Genomic DNA, 19115 nt, shown 5'->3' with positions numbered 1-19115 from the left:
TGAGCGTTATTGACGAGGCAAATCGTATTTCTCAATAAGGTGAAGTATTCAGATCCGAATATCAGCAACTGTGCCAGCTGGGAAGCCCCGTTTTGGCTTTAACAGCCGCAAGCATAATAAAAGTGAAAAAACATATTTTTAAAGTCTTGCAAATATACTCCATGATTACAGACATAATATTGAAATCCCCAAACCAAGATTATATTTACATTTAGTGTAGGAAAAGGGAAAGAATGGAGTATGAACAAGAGTTGAAATGGTTGATAGAAAATCTAAACGAGAAAGGGGTAATTATCTAAAAGAGTTTAGTATAGTGTCGGCTTATTAATACAGTTTCATAGACTATTGTCGCTTTTAAGGAACTATTCGAATATCAGTATTATGTTTCGAGTATTATTTTATCATGGGCCTCGTATGGCGTATTGGATGGAAATAAACACCTACCATATATTCTTTAAGAAATGTGATATTTAGTATTATTCTTTGTTTGCTATCAAACACATTTTTTATTAAAGGATACATTTCATAACGTTGTGCAAATAATTAATGATGTATACAACTGCTAGTTTTAACATACACATTAAGGTTTCATTAATTTTAAGAGTACAGAAAGCTGAAAAGTGTTTTGGTTTGTTGTACAACATCAATTGGTTAAATGTAACCTATGCAAAAAATATTTTCGTTCAAGATAATTCAAGGTAATTCTATAAACGACAAATGCACTGTGTGTGTTGTGTATGTTTTTTTTCAAAATGTAAAAAAGTAGTTTTACAACACAATTTTTACACATTTGAGAGGTAATCGCTCACATTTATGTCTAATTAATGATAATTTTATGCATTAGCAAAGATTTAACAAGAAAAAACTGAAGTATAAGTTGAAATCAATTTGCTATAGGAAAACGACGTTAACAGTTTAGACGTAATCGGTAGATTACGTCTTCTCATTTGGACTAAGAAATCAAAAGTGAAAGAGGTTGATTACTTAAAACGATTACGTATTGTTGTACAATATTGTTAACGATATAAACAAGTTTTAACCACTCAAATATACTTTGTGCTTGTTGCCGCAAATTTAAGAACCCAACAGACGACCAATAAGAGCCTGTTTAGATGATGTAATAATTATTTGTTAGTTATAGCTATCAGTTACAATTACAGTTTGTGAATGATTTTATTTGTAAACCGACACAATTTAGGCATGTTATTAAATGTTTACACAAAAGTTTTTTTTAAAGGTATTAATTGAAATTATAATAAAGATATAATCACGAACTGAACTCTGAATTTCGATTACACAATTCGTACAATTAGCGCGAAATCGAAAGTAGATAAAAAATCATATTTGTTTGGTAGCTTGTACGATTTAACATGTAATGTAAATGTAAGTTTAGATTTGAATCATCATTTTGGATTTTTTCTTTATTGTTAATTAATTCAAGGTTAATCTATGTATTATAATTAGTTTAATAAAAAAAACATAGACATTCTATGAATTACGTTGTTTCAAGATAGCTTATCTGAACACACATGTATAACCAGTGACATATATGTTACAAATAATATTGTAAGTCAAGTCAGGTAAATTTTATCTAAAGTCGGCAAGAGTACATAACATGTCAACATAAGCTATAATTAGCTTTAAAGCGACATTATTTACTAATGTATAATAATAACATATTAAAAGCAGCTGTTAAGGGAGACAGTAAAGTAATTAAAACATGATTAAGACAAACGTTAGCTAACGTACATAATGGCATAAATGACAAAGCATTTGTCAAACAAAGGGAAGTAACATAAATAAAACATAAAAATTGAGAGATTTGTGCTTATCTAGACCATAGGCCTACACATAAATTACGACAATTTAAAAAAAAAATAAGCATGGCAAAGAGGCTTTTAAGCACATGGTAGTTTATATACATATGAGATAGAGCAGTACAACTAAGACAAGTTTAGCCAAATAAGCAAAACAAAACAAAATATAAAGCAAAGTAATAAGCAAACGGCAGCATAACTAGAAACGTGTCAGGTTTGCAGTACCAGCCTGCATACTCCCTCCCTGATAAATTGGAACGAAGATATGGACAGCTATGTCTGATTGCAGACTGAACAATTACATATCTTTCCATTTCAACTTGAGATCATGGTTTTAATTTGCTTGGCTGGTATGTTGTCTCTCTTAAACTCTAGAAAACATTGATATATATCAAACCAATGAGCAACTTATTTTTCTTCGACACTTTGATCATACCTGTACATAATTGTACAGCTTACACCAGGAAAATCATTTAGCTGAAAGTTGTAATACTGCAACTTAGAAATCCATTATGTATTTACCCAGCTAACAGTTTTTATTCCATTTTCACCATTATTGCTTTGGCATATCCGAAAACTATTTCTAGCAACAAAAAACATTTTCATTAAAAGAGCATCCTTTTCTTTCATTTTAATTAATTCTTTCCCTTAAAATGTGCTGCCTTGGAGATAATTTTTTCAATGTGTTTTTTCAAGAAATAATTGTGATATCAAACAACACAAACAATGTATTACATGTTAATTATAATTTGGTCTTAAAATGGCTTCTTGCTGGTCTGAAGGCTATGGTCTTATTAGCAGTCCCTATATAAATTTCAACTCACAAAAATCTTTAATGTTTTGATACTATCTTATATAATCTTTAACCTTATATATACACACATAACAGATATAACTAATATTCAAGAAGCAACAGCATACAATTTTAAGCCTTTAATATATTGAATGTAGCATGCCCTGTTAAAAATGGTATAAACAAAAATACTTACAAATTTATAAATTTGCTAGTCGTAACAGATGTTATTCAGATTTCCACAACTTTGGAAACACACATCTAATATGTACAATGCTGTCCCATTTTATTCACTAAGTGACGTACACATATATGGTATGTGATTTTATGAAAGTTAATGTGTCAGCTTTGCTCGCCGCCAAATGTTAGTTGGTTATTAAATAATGCAGAGTAAGTCTATTTGCTGTATTCCATTTTATATTAGATTTCACACTTAAATAAAATGGTATATATATATATATTTATTATTCAAAGTAAATATCCTGTAAATGGTAATATTTAAATTGCATTTGTTATATTAAGTGAAGGTTATTGAAACTTAGCAATTCATAATTTTTAATTGATATTCAATGATATAAATACTTGTTTGTTCAGCACACTTTTCATCTTCAGCTACTGTGTTTCAATATTTTCAGAATATTGATTTAGTGTTTAATTTACATTGAAAACAATGGCGGGAAATGTTCCTGTATTTGATGATGAGGAAGATCCTGCTGCTGGTTCAAAGGGAGCTGATTTTCTTGGTGACACAGATGAAACAGGTTTTTGAAATGATTTCAACTATCAACTAAGTCTATACTATTGAAGGTAACCTATTGATGACCATTTCTTTTTACAACTAGACATTTGCCTTGTGAAAAGTGATTATGATGCCCATTTGCAAAGGTTATTTATTTTGCACTTATTAGTTAAAATATCAATTAGCAAATGATATTTAGGTAGAATGTGGCAAATACCGTGCCTCAGTTATCACAAACATCAATAAGATCAAGTTTATATAGAAGTGGTTTTCCTTATTATGCACTAAAAAAACATTTTTTAACTGTGTTCATTGTAGCTTTCAAAAAAATTCACACAAATAATAATGACGAGAGAGTCATATGCAATATATCAAAATAGAAGCAGCCTTAAATTTCATGGACCCACTTGTATTACGCTGCATTAATGAGTGAGCATTGAGATTAAACAAATGAGTGTTTTAGTGAGATTGTCTTTAAAATTGTAAACTTATAAAGGCAATAATGATAATATCTAAATAAAGGACTTTTTTAATTAATACTCTTTATATTTTTAATGTAACATTGTCCTTTAATAAGGGTAAATCAACAATATTTCGCTTAAATATATTGGCCATAAGCGATATTCATCATTTTTTGAATGCATGTAAACATTATATAGATATATTATTATATAATTATATTTATATATTATATAATACTTATAAATAGACATATATCTAACAACAATGTAATAACTTTATAATTGTTAAAATTCAAGGGGCTATGAGGACACATTCAATATCATAACAACATTAACAGACCTATTTACGTAATAACGACAAGTACTAAAATTAAGAGTCAGCGAGGTTACTTCACATTAAAATTATTAATAATATATACAATAAGTAATATCAATCAATAATAAACAGCAGTTGATGAATATTTAACATACATAATACTAAAGAGGATTAGTCATACTTATCAATGCATGTTCAGTAAATTAATACATACATTTACTTGTCACACAAAACTATGATGGCGGACTTATAAGAACTAAATATAAGAACAAAAATACTGAGAAAAACAGGAGACGCTGAGTAATAAAAATGGCAAAGTGGAGTGTATTCCTTTAAAACTAACAATTAAATGAACTACAAAAGATAATAATTAGCATGAAAGTTTAGATTCTTATGAAAGAAAATGCACGCGTTTATTTCCATGTTTTTTATTTAAACAATTTAACCAATTTTTCGCAATTTGAATTTGGCTTTCACATACCAGTAAGATATTTTCAACACCACTGAACAGATCAATTATCAATAAAGTGCATTGGCTTAGGAGTACTTTATAGTAATTACTTAAAATAAGTGTGTAGGCATTACTTGTTATACTTTTGCAAATACACATTTTATACAAATGAGAACTAATTATGTTTTCATCAAACATTCCTTTATAAATTGTTAAAAGAAAATATAAATATGAAAAGATACCTCCGTATTAGCTGATGATATTCAACTTTAAGAGGTCAATTTTCAGTGCTGGTCAAGGAATATGACAGCAAGGATGCAGCCATTCTAAAGCTGTTCTTTATGGAAGAACTCAAAAGAGATTTCGTCGGTTGGGTTGTTAAGATGTGATCCCCCAAGGACCTGGCCAAAAACTCCTCATTCAAAGTGTAGAGAAGAACAGGGCAAAAGTTGATCGACTGATTAAGGGTAGTGTGTTTTTTTGTATATCATATCTGTTTTAAGTTATGTCCATTGTCCAGGGGTTTAACAATTGCAGCAGTTTTTAATATGGTAATTGAAGACTCTCATGACAACTGATAAAAAATTGAAGAAATTAATGACAAATCCTGAATTTGACAGTGAAACAGTATTAGAGCTCAGTCACCTGACTGGAAACATCCCAGGTATGATAACGCTCTATATATTTATATTGGGACACTAAATATTGGGACACACCTCAGTATTGTTTAAGTGCTATGTTATTAAGCACACAGGAACCTGGAGCAAGAATACCATATTTAATTTTATTACACTTTTTATACAACTTTTTTTTTCATTGTTGTGAAAATTTCTTGTATCAACAATACAAATAAGAGATTATAAATGATCAAAGTTATAAGTTGAACACCTGTAAAGTTTTTTTCTCATTTATTTCTCACATTTCTTTACAATGTAGTATACATCGATAATAACCAATAAACGGAATACATAAGAAAGTGTTTGAAAAATGTACCTTTTTGTACTTTAACATGTGAAATATTTAGCGTATGCTTGAATACATTTTAACACATGTTAACAGTGTCAATGTCATATAAAGAACTTTGTGATTTATCGCAAAACATAAAATTAATAATTTGTTTTTACGAAACAGAAGGTTTTTTATATAGAAAAATAAAAGGAAAAGAAAATATTTTACAACAAGTTGTGTTGTAATCGAATTGTTTTGAGTATTTGTTTTTCTATTGAGAAGGAATGTTTAAAAATTGTTTTGCCATAACATTTGTCTGAATAGCATTATTCATGTTTTGTAGAAGGTATGAATCGCCTGCATTGAACCCATTTGTTTTGGTGTTGTTCATATTTATTTTTTTACGAGGGCAATCTCAGATTCAATTTTTATTCTCGTATTTAGGTATTCAATAAAGTGAGGAAAAATTGGTATGCATTTTTTATATTTCATTTTAAATACAAAAGATTTTAATAGCATCATAATAAAGTTAAATACATCTGAGTGTAGTTTTTTTTTCAGTGCATCCAAAGAAAGCATTGGTTTTATCAATTTTAATTAATATGTTTTTACTGACAAGAAATGTCCATCTTTTTCCATATAATTTGAACGTGTTGGCACTCCCAAAATAAGTGTCTATTGTTTCAATATGTGATTGACAGAAATCACATAAAGTGCTGTTGCTAAGTTTGCATTTAAAAAGATATGTGTTTGTGGGGACAATTCGCATGATAAATTTATATTGGAAGCTGCGTAAAAACATGTCTACGGTTGAAATTTGGGGTAAGATATAGATTTTTTTCCACGTGGTTGAGTCTATATCAGTAAAATTTGTGTTCCATTTGTTTTCAATAATGTCATTGCCTTCGTTTTGCAACTGAATATTGTATATAAATTTATTAGTACATTTTGTTTTTAATAGCGCTTTTGACAAAGTGTCGTCTGGTTGATTGATATCGAGGTCATTTATGCTTTCTTCACTTTTATATTTCGTTGGGATAGATGTGATTAAGGTTTTGAATTTCATAACGTCGTTGCTATTGATGTCGTAGAGGTATTTTATGTTTTCAAAATTATACATCGTTTTATTTCTAAAGTTTCAAAAAGTTGGTATACGTATTTTATACCTCTGTCATACCAATCGCGATAAAATAGTGTTTTTTCGTTGGCGGTTATTGACTTGTTGTTCCATAGTATTTCCTTTTTGATGCGTTTTTGTGAATGCTGTGACTTGTATATTGCGTTTGCTGCAGACCACGATGTAATGACGTCGTGAAGAAAAGTGTTACCTCCGCTTATTTCTGTTATAGATTTTTCACGGAGTTCACTTTCAAAAATAAGTTCGTTTCCTTATTTATTAAATCTCAAGTCCCATAAAAGTTTCCATTTACCATAGTTTTCAGAGTCTAAATATCTTTTTATCCAGCTACTTTTTATTGAAGTTAAGAAATTATTTATGTTTGTAATGTTTAAACCACCTTTTTCATACTTTTTATATAAAGTTTTTCTTTTTATTTTGTCCGGCTTATTGTCCCATATAAAGTTGAATATACTCTTTGTTATGTTATTCAGTATTATGCTAGAAGGGTTCGGTAAGACTGAAAATGGATAGATTAATTTCGGTAATGCAAATGTTTTAATGACAGTAATTTTGCCCATTAAGGTAAGTTTCCTGTGTTGCCATTGTTTTAAACATGTATTAAAGTCATTCAGCTTTGGGAATATTTTTTTTTACATTCAAATCACTTTGATTACAAAAAGTGATTCTTAAAGTTTTTGCTTCTTGAGATGTCCAAATAAAAGGCTTTTCATTGCAGAATTTGGTGTTGGTTTTGTTCAAGGATCCAATTCGTAATATCGTTGATTTCGCGGTATTAAGGTTAAGGCCTGATATCTTTTTAAATTCAGTCAGGGTTTCTACTAATGCTTTAAATGATTGCTCGCATCCATTTAGGAAAAAAGTTGCGTCATCGGCGAAAAAGGTTTGTTTTATTTCTTTGTCCAATACATTTATGCCTTTAATTGTGCAATTTTGCTCGATATAGTTTGATAATAGTTGCAAGCATATAATAAATAATGAGGATGATAATTGGCAGCCTTGTTTGACTCCTTTTTTTATTTCAAAACTTTCTGAACGATAGCCATTGTTTATGATGAGACTTTTTATGTTGGTGTAAAAAACTTCGACCGACTGGATGAGGTTTGACCCAAAATTCAATTTCTTAAAACATTTTATGATAAATTTATGGTTTAAGCTGTCGAAAGCTTTTTCAAAATCTGCAAAAAATAACAGTCCAGGTTTTTGTGTTGCATTTAAGTGTTCTATTACATCAAATATCAAACGGACATTTTCTCCAATGTATCGATTTTTCAAAAATCCGGTTTGGTCAAAGGATTTAATTTCAGGTAAGCATTTTTTAATTCTGTTCGCAATGGCTTTTGTGGCAATTTTATAGTCTGTATTTAATAAACTTATAGGTCTCCAGTTTGCTAGATAATCTAAATCTTTTCCTTGTTTAGGTAGAAGTGTAATAATGCTTTGTTTTTGCAATTCAGTGAGTTCGCCTTTACCAAACGAATAATTAATTGAATTTATATAATAGGGCTTTAGTGTGTTCCAAAACATTTTATAAAACTCGACTGTTAGGCCATCTGAACCTGGACTTTTGTTGTTACTCATTTCTAAAAGTGCAATTCCGCATTCATATTCGTTAAGTTTTCCTTCACACGATTGTTTGCTTTCATTGGTTAATGTTTTAGTTTCGGTGCTGAGAAAAATGTTGTCGTCGTCTATTTCATCTGGTAAATCATTTTTATAAAGGTTTTATAGTATCTTACTTCGGCTTCCAAGATTTCATTTTTCGTTTTAAGTGTTTTACCATTTTCGAGAAGTGTATTAATTATCTTTCTTTCGTTATTTTTCTTCTCTAGGTTTGCGAAATAAGCTTTGTTATGTTCATTGTTTTCTATTTTGATAGCTTTAGCTCTTAGAATTAAACCATTTATTTTTGTTTCATAAATTTGTTCTAATTTCAGTTTTTTTTGTTTGATTAATTCTGAAAGCTCATCGTTATTGTTATAATTGTTATTATTATTATTATTATTATTATTATTATTGTTGTTGTTATTATTATTGCAAACCATTTGTTTTTCGATCAGGCAAATCTCATTTTCCAATTTCTTTTCTTCTATTTGGTTTTGTTTCTTTTTGGAAGATGTATATTTAATGGTTTCATTTCGTACGGTACCTATTATAATTTCCCAAACTGTATTTGGATTTGAGTCTGGGTTAGCATTTACCACATCGTGTATACTAATCTTAATCTTTTCTTGATATTCAATATCTAATAAAATAGAGTTGTTTAATTTGAAATAACCTGGGCCTTTTCCTAAAAGAGATTCGTTAATTGATAAATATACTAGAGAATGGTCGGTTTTATATCAAGATTTTATGCTACATATATTGATTAAGTTACATAAGTTATCAGATATCAGGAAATAATCTAGTCTACAGTGTATTGGTGGTTTTGTATTTAAATGCCATGTATATTGTAATTTTTCTGGGTGTTTTGTTCTCCAAATATATGTTAGTTCACATGTCGATATAGTATTTAGCAGGATATTTCTGCATTTTGAATGTGTTTTATTGCTTCCATTCTTCTTATCTATATCTGTGTTCAAGACAGTATTAAAATCTCCTCCTACGATGTATGATTTTTCATTGTGCTTTAGCAGATAAGTTTGTAGTGTAATAAAAAGGGTTATGTCATCAGAGTTTGGTCCGTAAACGTTAATTAATGTGATGATTTTATTTTGAATTTTAATATCGGCAGAAAGCAATCGACCCACTATAATTTCTGTGCTTTGGATAATTTCTATATTGCTTTTAGGATGAATAAAAATCCCAACTCCTTCACTGTTTGTTTTATTTCCACTATAAACGAATTTCCCGGGTCAATCCTGTTTCCATTTTTCAAAATTATCTTTTGATAAATGGGTCTCCTGTAGCATGTATTTTGAGTGATTTAACCCCTTTAGCCATTCAAAAATGTGTTATCTTTTGTTTTTATTGCTTAAACCGCGAACATTAACTGTTGATATTAAGGACTCCATAGATGATTGTTTATATAGTGTGCATAGTATTTATGGCAAAACAATTTTTGTGTGAACGCATATTGCGTTTTTGAATTGAGATAGAAAGAGAACATTTTGTATTTTGGTCTCAAAAACGTAGATCGTCCTATTTTGTAAATACAATAATTACTCGCGCAAAAAGCCTTTTTTTTTAAACACATGAACTTTTTTGCAAATTATTTGAGGTAATTCAATATATATGTGAGATGGGTGTAGTTGTAAAGTTATAGACTACTGTTGTCAATACTGAGCAATACTTTTATTTAACAGATCTGGATAATAAACTGAAAATGATTGAACAAAGGGAAATAACTGTTCCAAGTGATGCCTTTGCAAAATTGGCATAGTACATGCGTTCAGAGGAGAAACGACAGATTGGTGCTCAACAGAAAGAACTTGTCTTGTATCGTCCAAACATTGTGAAGAAAACTGTACAAGTCTTTTTCTGGCCAGGGAATGACAAGGCCGTACTAAAATTGAAGGTATTTTTATTTATTGATTGTGAAAGAAAATCAACAATTTTGAAAAGTTAAATACACCATCTGATGGAAAGTAGAGTTGGGTATACTTGAATCAACAAAAACGTATGTCGGTGTGTCTGCCCGTTTGTCTGACCATCTGTCCGTAGACTATGACTTGTAAGGGTGCGTTCTCCTAACCTGTCCAACGTACACCATTCAAACGTGCAGGCATTGTTCCTCATGATGAGGAGTGGTGCATGTGCATTGCACATGAACTTACACTCCTGCTAGCATATTTGTTTTAGAGATATTGCCCTCTGTTTATTGCTATCTTGAAATATTGTTGAGAGCATATCTTGAAAACTAAAAGAGGCATCAACTTGAAACAAGGCGATATTTTCGAGTAAATACCCTTTATAAATTTTTTTTAATAATTTTAACAACAGCATATATTTAAAAATTATCATAGATACCAACTTAGAATTTCATATTAGGTAAGATCACAAAGAGGGGAAGTGAAGTTCAAAAGATCCACAACTCATGCTTTCAGTTACTGTCCTATTAAATTATGCAGAAAAGTTGTGCAATGAATATATATAACTTTGACGTGTATATCTACGCTATTTTCAAATTTACAGCACAGTGCAATATTCAAAGCTGAGCTACTTATGCCGATTTTAACCCTTAAATATTTTCGACATTATTGCTTTCGAAAACTTGCAAATCAAAAGTTCTAAAATACTACATATAATTTCGTAAATTGGTCCTCGCGGATTTTTCGTGTATTATTGCTTTGGCAGTAATATGTTTACGGGGGCGTTTTTGCATCAGATCACACGTGTACTAAATTTGATAGTTTCATCACTTAAATGAAAGCAGGGGAAAATCTAACAAGCTATGCGATAAACGATACTTTTAGTGCACACATTTTAATTTACAAATAAGTACGATACATTCTTTTTCAACCCATATTTGAAAAATAATATCTAATTTTAATGATTAACTTACATTTTTTACTTTTTATTTCAATACACTGTTTTACGCGAACTGTACACGCAAAAGCATCAGCTGCGCCTAAAATATTGAAATGTCGACGAACGATCTTTTGTTAATAATTATTCTATTAGACAAAAATGGCATAAATTCAAAAAAAAATTCTCTCCGTTGCACTACGCAAATAAGAAAAGTCCATCGAATTATCTGTTAGTGTTAATCAGTCAAAAATCTGTTTATCGTATTTTTTCGTTTTTGAGCAGTTTCGGTAGTTTTTTCAAATACGAAAATTCCAACTATTCATTCGTGCCTAGCCGCGGAAAATTTTGTTTTAATTTGATTGGAAACTTACAAAAGTCCGGTAAAGGTGAAAAGCTGGCTTCTACAGCTACGCCGAACAAGCAAGCATATACATATAAATGCATAATTATTTAAACCATACAATAAATAACTTATGGTTTCCTCGTAAAATAACTTTGCAATGTGAGATTACAAATGACAACAGCTATCCTTATCACTTTGAACAGACATCTTCGATCTGAAATCAGACGTAAAAGAGAATTTTAACATTTCATGGCTCAACATGTGTTATGCATACTTGAAGGATATTTCATGATAGTTTATGTGCTTCTTATGTGCGTCAATGAGGTCACACTTTGAAAAATATTAGAAATTAAGGTACGCGTCTTACACACCTGTGCAACTTACAAGCCGACACACACATTATATTACTTTTCTAAAAATGTCATGAGGCTATTATTACCAATTCTGGAAATACTCATTGAACATTGCCATTTTAAAGTGTTGTGAAGTCTCACTTAAACAAAAGATAAATTAAAAGTACGAGCTGGCTAAAGTTTAAATAAAAAATGATGCATATATTTGTATGGTTTAATACATACTTCCGTCACTACTGATTTGTTTTACTCTAGAAAAAGTTCCATCTTTCATTAGGCAAAGCTAAGTTATACAATGAACACTATCGAGTCAAGATAAAAAAAAACCTGATTAATAACTGTTGTAATATAATATTTCATCATACACGAGGTATAGTTTTTATGAATAGTTTTAAACGGAAACAGTAATCTCATATGTAAAAGCGATTCAGCAAAATAAAATGCTGAAATTCAAAGCTGATCTAAAAAGAAAATTCACGTATTTCTGGTGTAAGTAAATTTACGAAATAACTAATTTTAAATATTTAAAAAACATTTTAACACGCCGTGAAGGTTTGTAATGTCTTTAACCACATATCTTAAGCTATTTGCCTCTATAAACGTACGAATTTTGTGTCAGAATTTATTTTATTTCAATCATTTTGATATGTTTGGTACTTATTTACATTAAATATTTTACATTTAGTGCTGCAGTGTTTGTCCCTTGATGTATATTAAAGAGTAAAAAATGTAAATAAACAATTATGAAAGCATGCTCATGAACAAATATAAGAAGTTAGCTGAAAGTTCACTTTTATTAGGCGGTGAGCTACCATCGGCAACGATAGTTTGTTTTAGCCGAGATTAAATGTTATTCATTTCTTCACGGCAGTAAAATAACATCAAAAGTCGTATCTTATAAATCTGAACATCATTTTAGCAAACATGCGCTTATTGTTGCACTAAATAATACCCAGGGTTTTCTAGCGTTGCAATTCTGATCGATTTATATAATGGATGATAATATTACTCATTTCCGATGTATTTAAACGTGAGAATATAACAACTCTTTTTTACTTAGAGAGCCTTGAGACACGAATATATTTAAACAAAATACAACAACAACAGTTTATATTTGGGTGGAAAAATATATTTGATAATGGAAATGGTAATGGATTGTTAAAACAGAATTCCAAGTAAAAATGTATGTATATCAACTCAATAAGTTTTTTTATTTTAATTTGTAACATAAAATGCAAATATAAAAATATGCAAAACTGTTATAGTGCCAAATTATATGTTGCAACTGTACGGATGTCAGTAGCTCATTATTGTTATTACACCGTGCGTTAGGTATCATTGAGACGGGAGGTACACGGTGCACCGAGCGACCAGGCTGTCGCTAGAGTACAGGAAGGTTTCGATAAAGTAAGGGTTTATACCCATGTTTTTAACTTGATAACCAAAAATATTTACCGCAAATTCTCAATTTGTCAGTGTACCTTTGTTATTCCGACAAACTGAAATTATGTTACAATACTATTGAAATGCTGATAATATTATACAGTACTACGTTCATATGCTTACAGAATATTGCTGTTCTTCAGACGAGCATTAACTTAAATTGTTCATCATTTAACACATAATATAAATATTTTTATAATTTTTAACTGTTTGTTCAACGTAGGACCTTTTCAACAGAGATAACACAGGCATCTTCATGTTGTAGTCAGAGTAATAACATAAAACAGTACAGAATAGGTGGGGTTTTTTTATTTGCCAGACTACCTTTTCCATAGAAACCTCGAGTACATTTGAAGGAAGCATCTCAAGGAAAATGCCAAATCAAGAAAAACAGGATGATGATTATCACAAGCATAAAGACAGGAAGGTATTTAATTTCTCTGCAAATACTCGAACATTAAAGTTTGAAAATAAATACTATTTCTCAGGGAATTTAAAACTACTTTTGTACAATTACTCCACATTGCATATTCTTGTAGACACCATCTGAAACTCACGGCGATATAAATTGTGGGGACGATCAGCGATGTGTAATTGACAGTGATGGTTTCGCACGTGTAAGCGCGACTGGCGGAGCTAGATGTATGTCTACGTTGGATCACGAGGAAAAGGCTATACATGAACAGGTACTTTCTTTTTCGACACAGTCGTTCGTTGAATCTTTGTTTCAGACTGAATAAGTATTTTAAAACATCTATCTCTTTTGTTGAAAAGGTCGTTTTGTTTTGCCTTTACCTGACAATTCATAATTATGTTTTCAATCAACTATACCAACTGTTATATTTAAATTTCTGCATTTTGTTACATTTTTGTAACAGCATAATCGTGGTTTCTTAGACGGTGCACGTTTCAGAAAATGGAGAAGATGAATAGCATAATAAATTGCAAATTGTTTTCAATGATTGACATCATCTGAGACATTGAAAGTAAAGAAGTTTTCAGCAAAATAGCTTACTTTAGATTAAAACGAAAACATATTATTAAATGCAGTTTAATACATTTAAAAAGACAATTTTAATAGCATCGCCGCCTAATCTACAGGTCTTAAGATCACATGCGCATAGCATTAAGTAATGTTTTTTTTTGTATTAGATTGGCCGTGAATGGCCATCAAAGCGTCCACCAGTTATGTTTACGGATATATCAAAGCGGTGTGTAAATGAATGGATAAGTAGAATAATTTTAACCTTGCCAGATAATGTTATTAATATAAAAATGTTGTCGTGTAAAATATGGGATTAAACTCACATATGTGATAACAAATGAAAAGAGTACATACACATTAAGACCACACACATTTTGTAATTTTAGGATAGCCAAATGAACCACAGATTTGTTGTACATCTACTTAATTTAAATTCTAGGATCTTGTTAAAATGTTTAAATGAATGTTAATTATCCCACGCCATAGGCGGAGGGATATTGTTTTGGCGTTGTCCGTCCTTCCGTCTTTCCGTCCGTCTTTCCGTCCGTCCGGAGCCATATCTTGGAAGTGCTTTGGCGGATTTATTTAAAACTTGGTATGAGTATATATATGGATAAGAGGATGATGCCCGCCAAATGGCATTGTACACCATCTGCTAATAATGGAGTTATGGTCCTTAGTATCTTGAAAAAAAAATGCTTTTTTGAGTGTCAAATATAACACTTGTGTGTCCAGAAGCATATTCGCGGGGGATATCAATTCAACGAATTTGCTTCTTTAACTCAAAATCTAGTTATAATTTTCTTACACATTATGTATTTTGAATTATCATTTTTACGATATCGCTTTGAGGCTAAGGCATATGGTTTAAGCGCGATGTCATGTCACTGTTTACCCTCGCAGTCAATCTGTTGGTCTGTCCCTATTTAGTGTTATAAGTTTGTGGAGTGAAATACATCACACTTTCGAACGATACAATTTAATCCCTCACATTCTCGTATGCCACTACCGTGAAGTGTGAATATAAAATACACTTTGGTTGCATCACCCGTGATTTACTTGTTCCTGAATTATTTTCCATTGAACGTAGCTGACAGAGCGGTGCATATTTCTAATCTTCGTTAGTGGTTAATCTTTTGTCTGTATTCTTTGTTAGTTGTGAATTTGGTTCATGCTTGGTATGTTTATAATTTCATATTTTGAGCCCACTTGTTTGGGAAGACTTCCCAACTTCTAACAGTGAACAATGCAAGCAGATTATATTGACTGCTCTGGGACTGAAAACATGGACTGAGGTGGAAGATTCCTACGATCAGGCAGACAACATGCTTCAGTACACTGGTGAGAATATCATGGGCCCGGCTGATATTGTTATCGTATTGTAATGTGACTTTTTTGTCTCGCAGGTGAGAAACCTTGCAAATAAGACTATGTCATAGCGTATTAACATACAGGTAGTAAGGAAACATTATCTAACAATATATGTATGAAAAATATCCCCTGTGTTGAGAAGAAAATGATCTTAACTGTGATCGATTTATTTGATTATTGACATAAATAACAGAATAGAGGATAAATTGGAAAGAAAGCGTGTAGATTTACATTAAAATTTCAAATTATTCACTGAAATAAACCAGTTTTAGATTAACTAAAACTAAAAATGTTGGTAAAACGATCTGCTTGCAGATGATGTTTCAACATCAGAAGGACGTATACAATGTTTGTCACACGCTCTCGAACTGGCAAAGATGGGCAAAACAAAATGGACTGTGCATATCACAGTAAAAAGAAATGGCATGGAAGTACCGGTTGATAAGCAATTGATAGACAAACATTCGAGTCAAATTATAAAGGAAATGAAAAAGAAACCTTAATAAATGCACTAATATAAATTGGCCGCCATCCATTCTGAATTCTGAAAGACGCAAATCTCAAATAATTTTTTATCTAGTGTAAACTCACAAATTGTTAAATAATTGCACTTTTCCAACAGTTATTGGAGGCGTCCTAATATGATGAGTATTACTGCAGGCATATGAACAAGCCGAAATTATAATGATGTGCATTGTCATCAAGTAGAAACATGAAAGAAGTGAACTGATATTGACTAAGGGACAAGCACTTAGCGAAACATTCTACATTTCACATTTCTAAGCGTCGAATCAGAAAGAATTATATGCCCGAATAAAACATAAAGATTTATTTTTAAACTAAGTGTGCATTAAATTTGAGTTGTATTTATAATGGATAAATGGTGATATACAACTTACATGTATATTTACTATGCCCGCAAATGTGATTTTTCTGTACATCCATTTTTTGTTGTTGAACGGATTCGAATTCTACTTCAAAGTAATGACTAAATCGTGGACCGGTAGATGGAAAAACTATTATAAGAAAACAGTTAAGTTTGTAAACACATCACTTATTTACCTAGATAGGTTTGTAGTTGATGCTATAGCATTTTTTGCAAGTGTGTATGCTCAATGGCATTATATTTGTTAAAGACTATTAAAGCAAGGCGAATTCTTACTTGATCTGTAAATACTCAACAGGGAGTATCCCTTATTGATGCCAAAGAACGTGTTCTTAATTTTACAGCTACAAGGTAGCAAAAACGTTATGTTAATACACATTTTAGGCAGCCTTCATAACTTACATTCACATTTCTTGTTAGTTATTACTTTTAAGGATTTTCATTACTCAAAGTATTATTTTCATACGAATTAAGGTATGAGTAAGTCTAGATTCCTCTATGCTATTGTAATATAAGATACCATTTGTTAAGTCACCATGTCTGCTCAATATCTCCTATAACCTTATGGAGAGTAAGTTGGTTCCTTTTTCCTAGTTCCTTATTCCTTATTCGAATAAGGAATAAGGAACAGTTCCTTATTCCTTATTCACGATTTCTTATTCGAATAAGGAATAAGTAACAGTTCCTTATTCCTTATTCACGCTTAACATATTTGACTAAGCTTTTTTAGAAAAATAATGCAATCAATTCTTAATTAAATCAAAACTAAATAACAAGAATACATTTAATTTGTGTATAACGATACATATTCATGTTTCTTCTTAGCGTTTTAAGAGGATTTCTTGTATAACCCGAGCCGGCATTATCTACTTCGAATTCTAGCTTCAAATCAACCAAACCTTAAGCCTCTATACTTATTTAACGTTTATGTGATATAAAAATGCAATCTAGTACATTTCCTAATATTTGTTTTCATTTTTCACTCCATTTCCTTTTTCGCGGCCGAATACGGAAAAGGGAACCAGTTCCTTATTCCTTATTCATTCCTTATAAGGAGCCTGCATTTTCTTACTTAAACATCAATGACATTGATAAAAATTGTTCAACATATACATGAACATCATTATATACATGTATATACATAGGTTGGATATTTAAAATACATATATCAATACATTTCTACTAAGTTTTAAGTAATGATAAACCAGTTCCTTTTTCAGTTTGAATAAGGAATAAGGAACTGCTTCCCTATTCCTTATTGAAATCGAATAAGGAACTGGAATGTTCTTACTATAAATGATAAATCAAAATCGAATAAGGAACGGCATTTTCTTACTAAACAAAAACATAAATAGGAATCAAAGAGATCAATAAATCAATGAAAATCACTGTAAATATAGGTTGGGTATAACACATATTTATTGAGGTACATTTCTACTTATTTTAGTTTACTTATAACCCAGTTCCTTATTCGATTTCAATGAGGAATAAGGAACTGATTCCTTATTCCTTATTCAAATCGAATAAGGAACTGCCATTTTCTTGCCAAAAAAGATAAATTAAAGTGAACCAAAGAGCTCAAAACATCAATGAAAATCATTATTAATGTAGATTGGGCATCAAAAATATGTATTATAGTACATGTCTTCTTGTTTATATTTAATTATAGCCTAGTTCCTTATTCGGTTTGAATAAGGAATAAGAAACTGATTCCTTATTCCTTATTCAAATCGAATAAGGAACTGGCGATTTCTTAATCAAAAATAAGTGAAAATGAATCACTGAGATCAATAAATCATGAAAACCACTGTTAATGTAGGTTGGGTATAACAAAATAGCTATTGAAGTACATTTCTACTTAGTTTCAATTAATTATAACCCAGTTCCTTATTCGATACTCAGCTATCGGATAGTCTTGGCCAAAGGTAAGGTCCAGATAAAACTTCAAAAAATGTATCAGAGATATAAATAAAAAAAAACTCACATTTAACATAGCCAATAATTACGAATATAAAGCTGCGCTATGATAGAATGATCCGAATTAAAGTATCCGAAATTATGGCCTCTGAATAAGGAATTAGTAATAAGTTAGTTCCTTATTCGGAAGCCCGTATTTCGGACAATCACTTTCAGATATTTTATTTTTTAGATGTGTGTGTGTTATTTAAGCTTGATTATGTTATATGGATGTATTCTGTCACATTTCTATTGTATATTCTATTTGACGAAATACGCTGAAAACAAATAGTATTAAGACGATATTAAGGAAATGGCATTGTTCTACTCAAACATAAATTAAAATTTACCAAAGAATACTAAATGTCAATGAAATGATGGTACATGTAAAAAAATATTTATTGAAATACATTGCTGCTTAGTTTTATTTAATGAGAATCCAGTTCCTTATTCGGTTTGAAATAGGAATAAGGAACTGGCTCCTTATTCCTTATTCAAATCAAATAAGGAACTGGCGATTTCTTAATAAAAAATAAATGAAAATGAACCAAAGAGACCAATAAATCAATGGCAATCATTGTTTTTTACGTTGTGTATCCAAAACATTAACTGCAGTACATTTCTACTTTTTATTTATTTAATTAT

General features: G+C 30.5%; 1 protein-coding gene across 1 annotated transcript in view; it reads left to right on the top strand.

The window, feature by feature from the left end:
* Window positions 1–17072, top strand: part of LOC127858401 (uncharacterized) — a 40445-nt gene extending 23373 nt beyond the window's left edge. The window contains exon 12 of the mRNA XM_052395534.1: window positions 15944–17072. Within this exon, the coding sequence (XP_052251494.1) occupies window positions 15944–16131 (188 nt within the window). The 3' untranslated portion in view covers window positions 16132–17072. The remainder of the gene's footprint in view (window positions 1–15943) is intronic.
* Window positions 17073–19115: the final 2043 nt, after the last annotated feature.

The sequence above is a fragment of the Dreissena polymorpha genome, chromosome 14, assembly GCF_020536995.1.
Source record: "Dreissena polymorpha isolate Duluth1 chromosome 14, UMN_Dpol_1.0, whole genome shotgun sequence".
Taxonomy (NCBI): domain Eukaryota; kingdom Metazoa; phylum Mollusca; class Bivalvia; order Myida; family Dreissenidae; genus Dreissena; species Dreissena polymorpha.
This window is presented reverse-complemented; position numbering and strand designations above follow the sequence as displayed.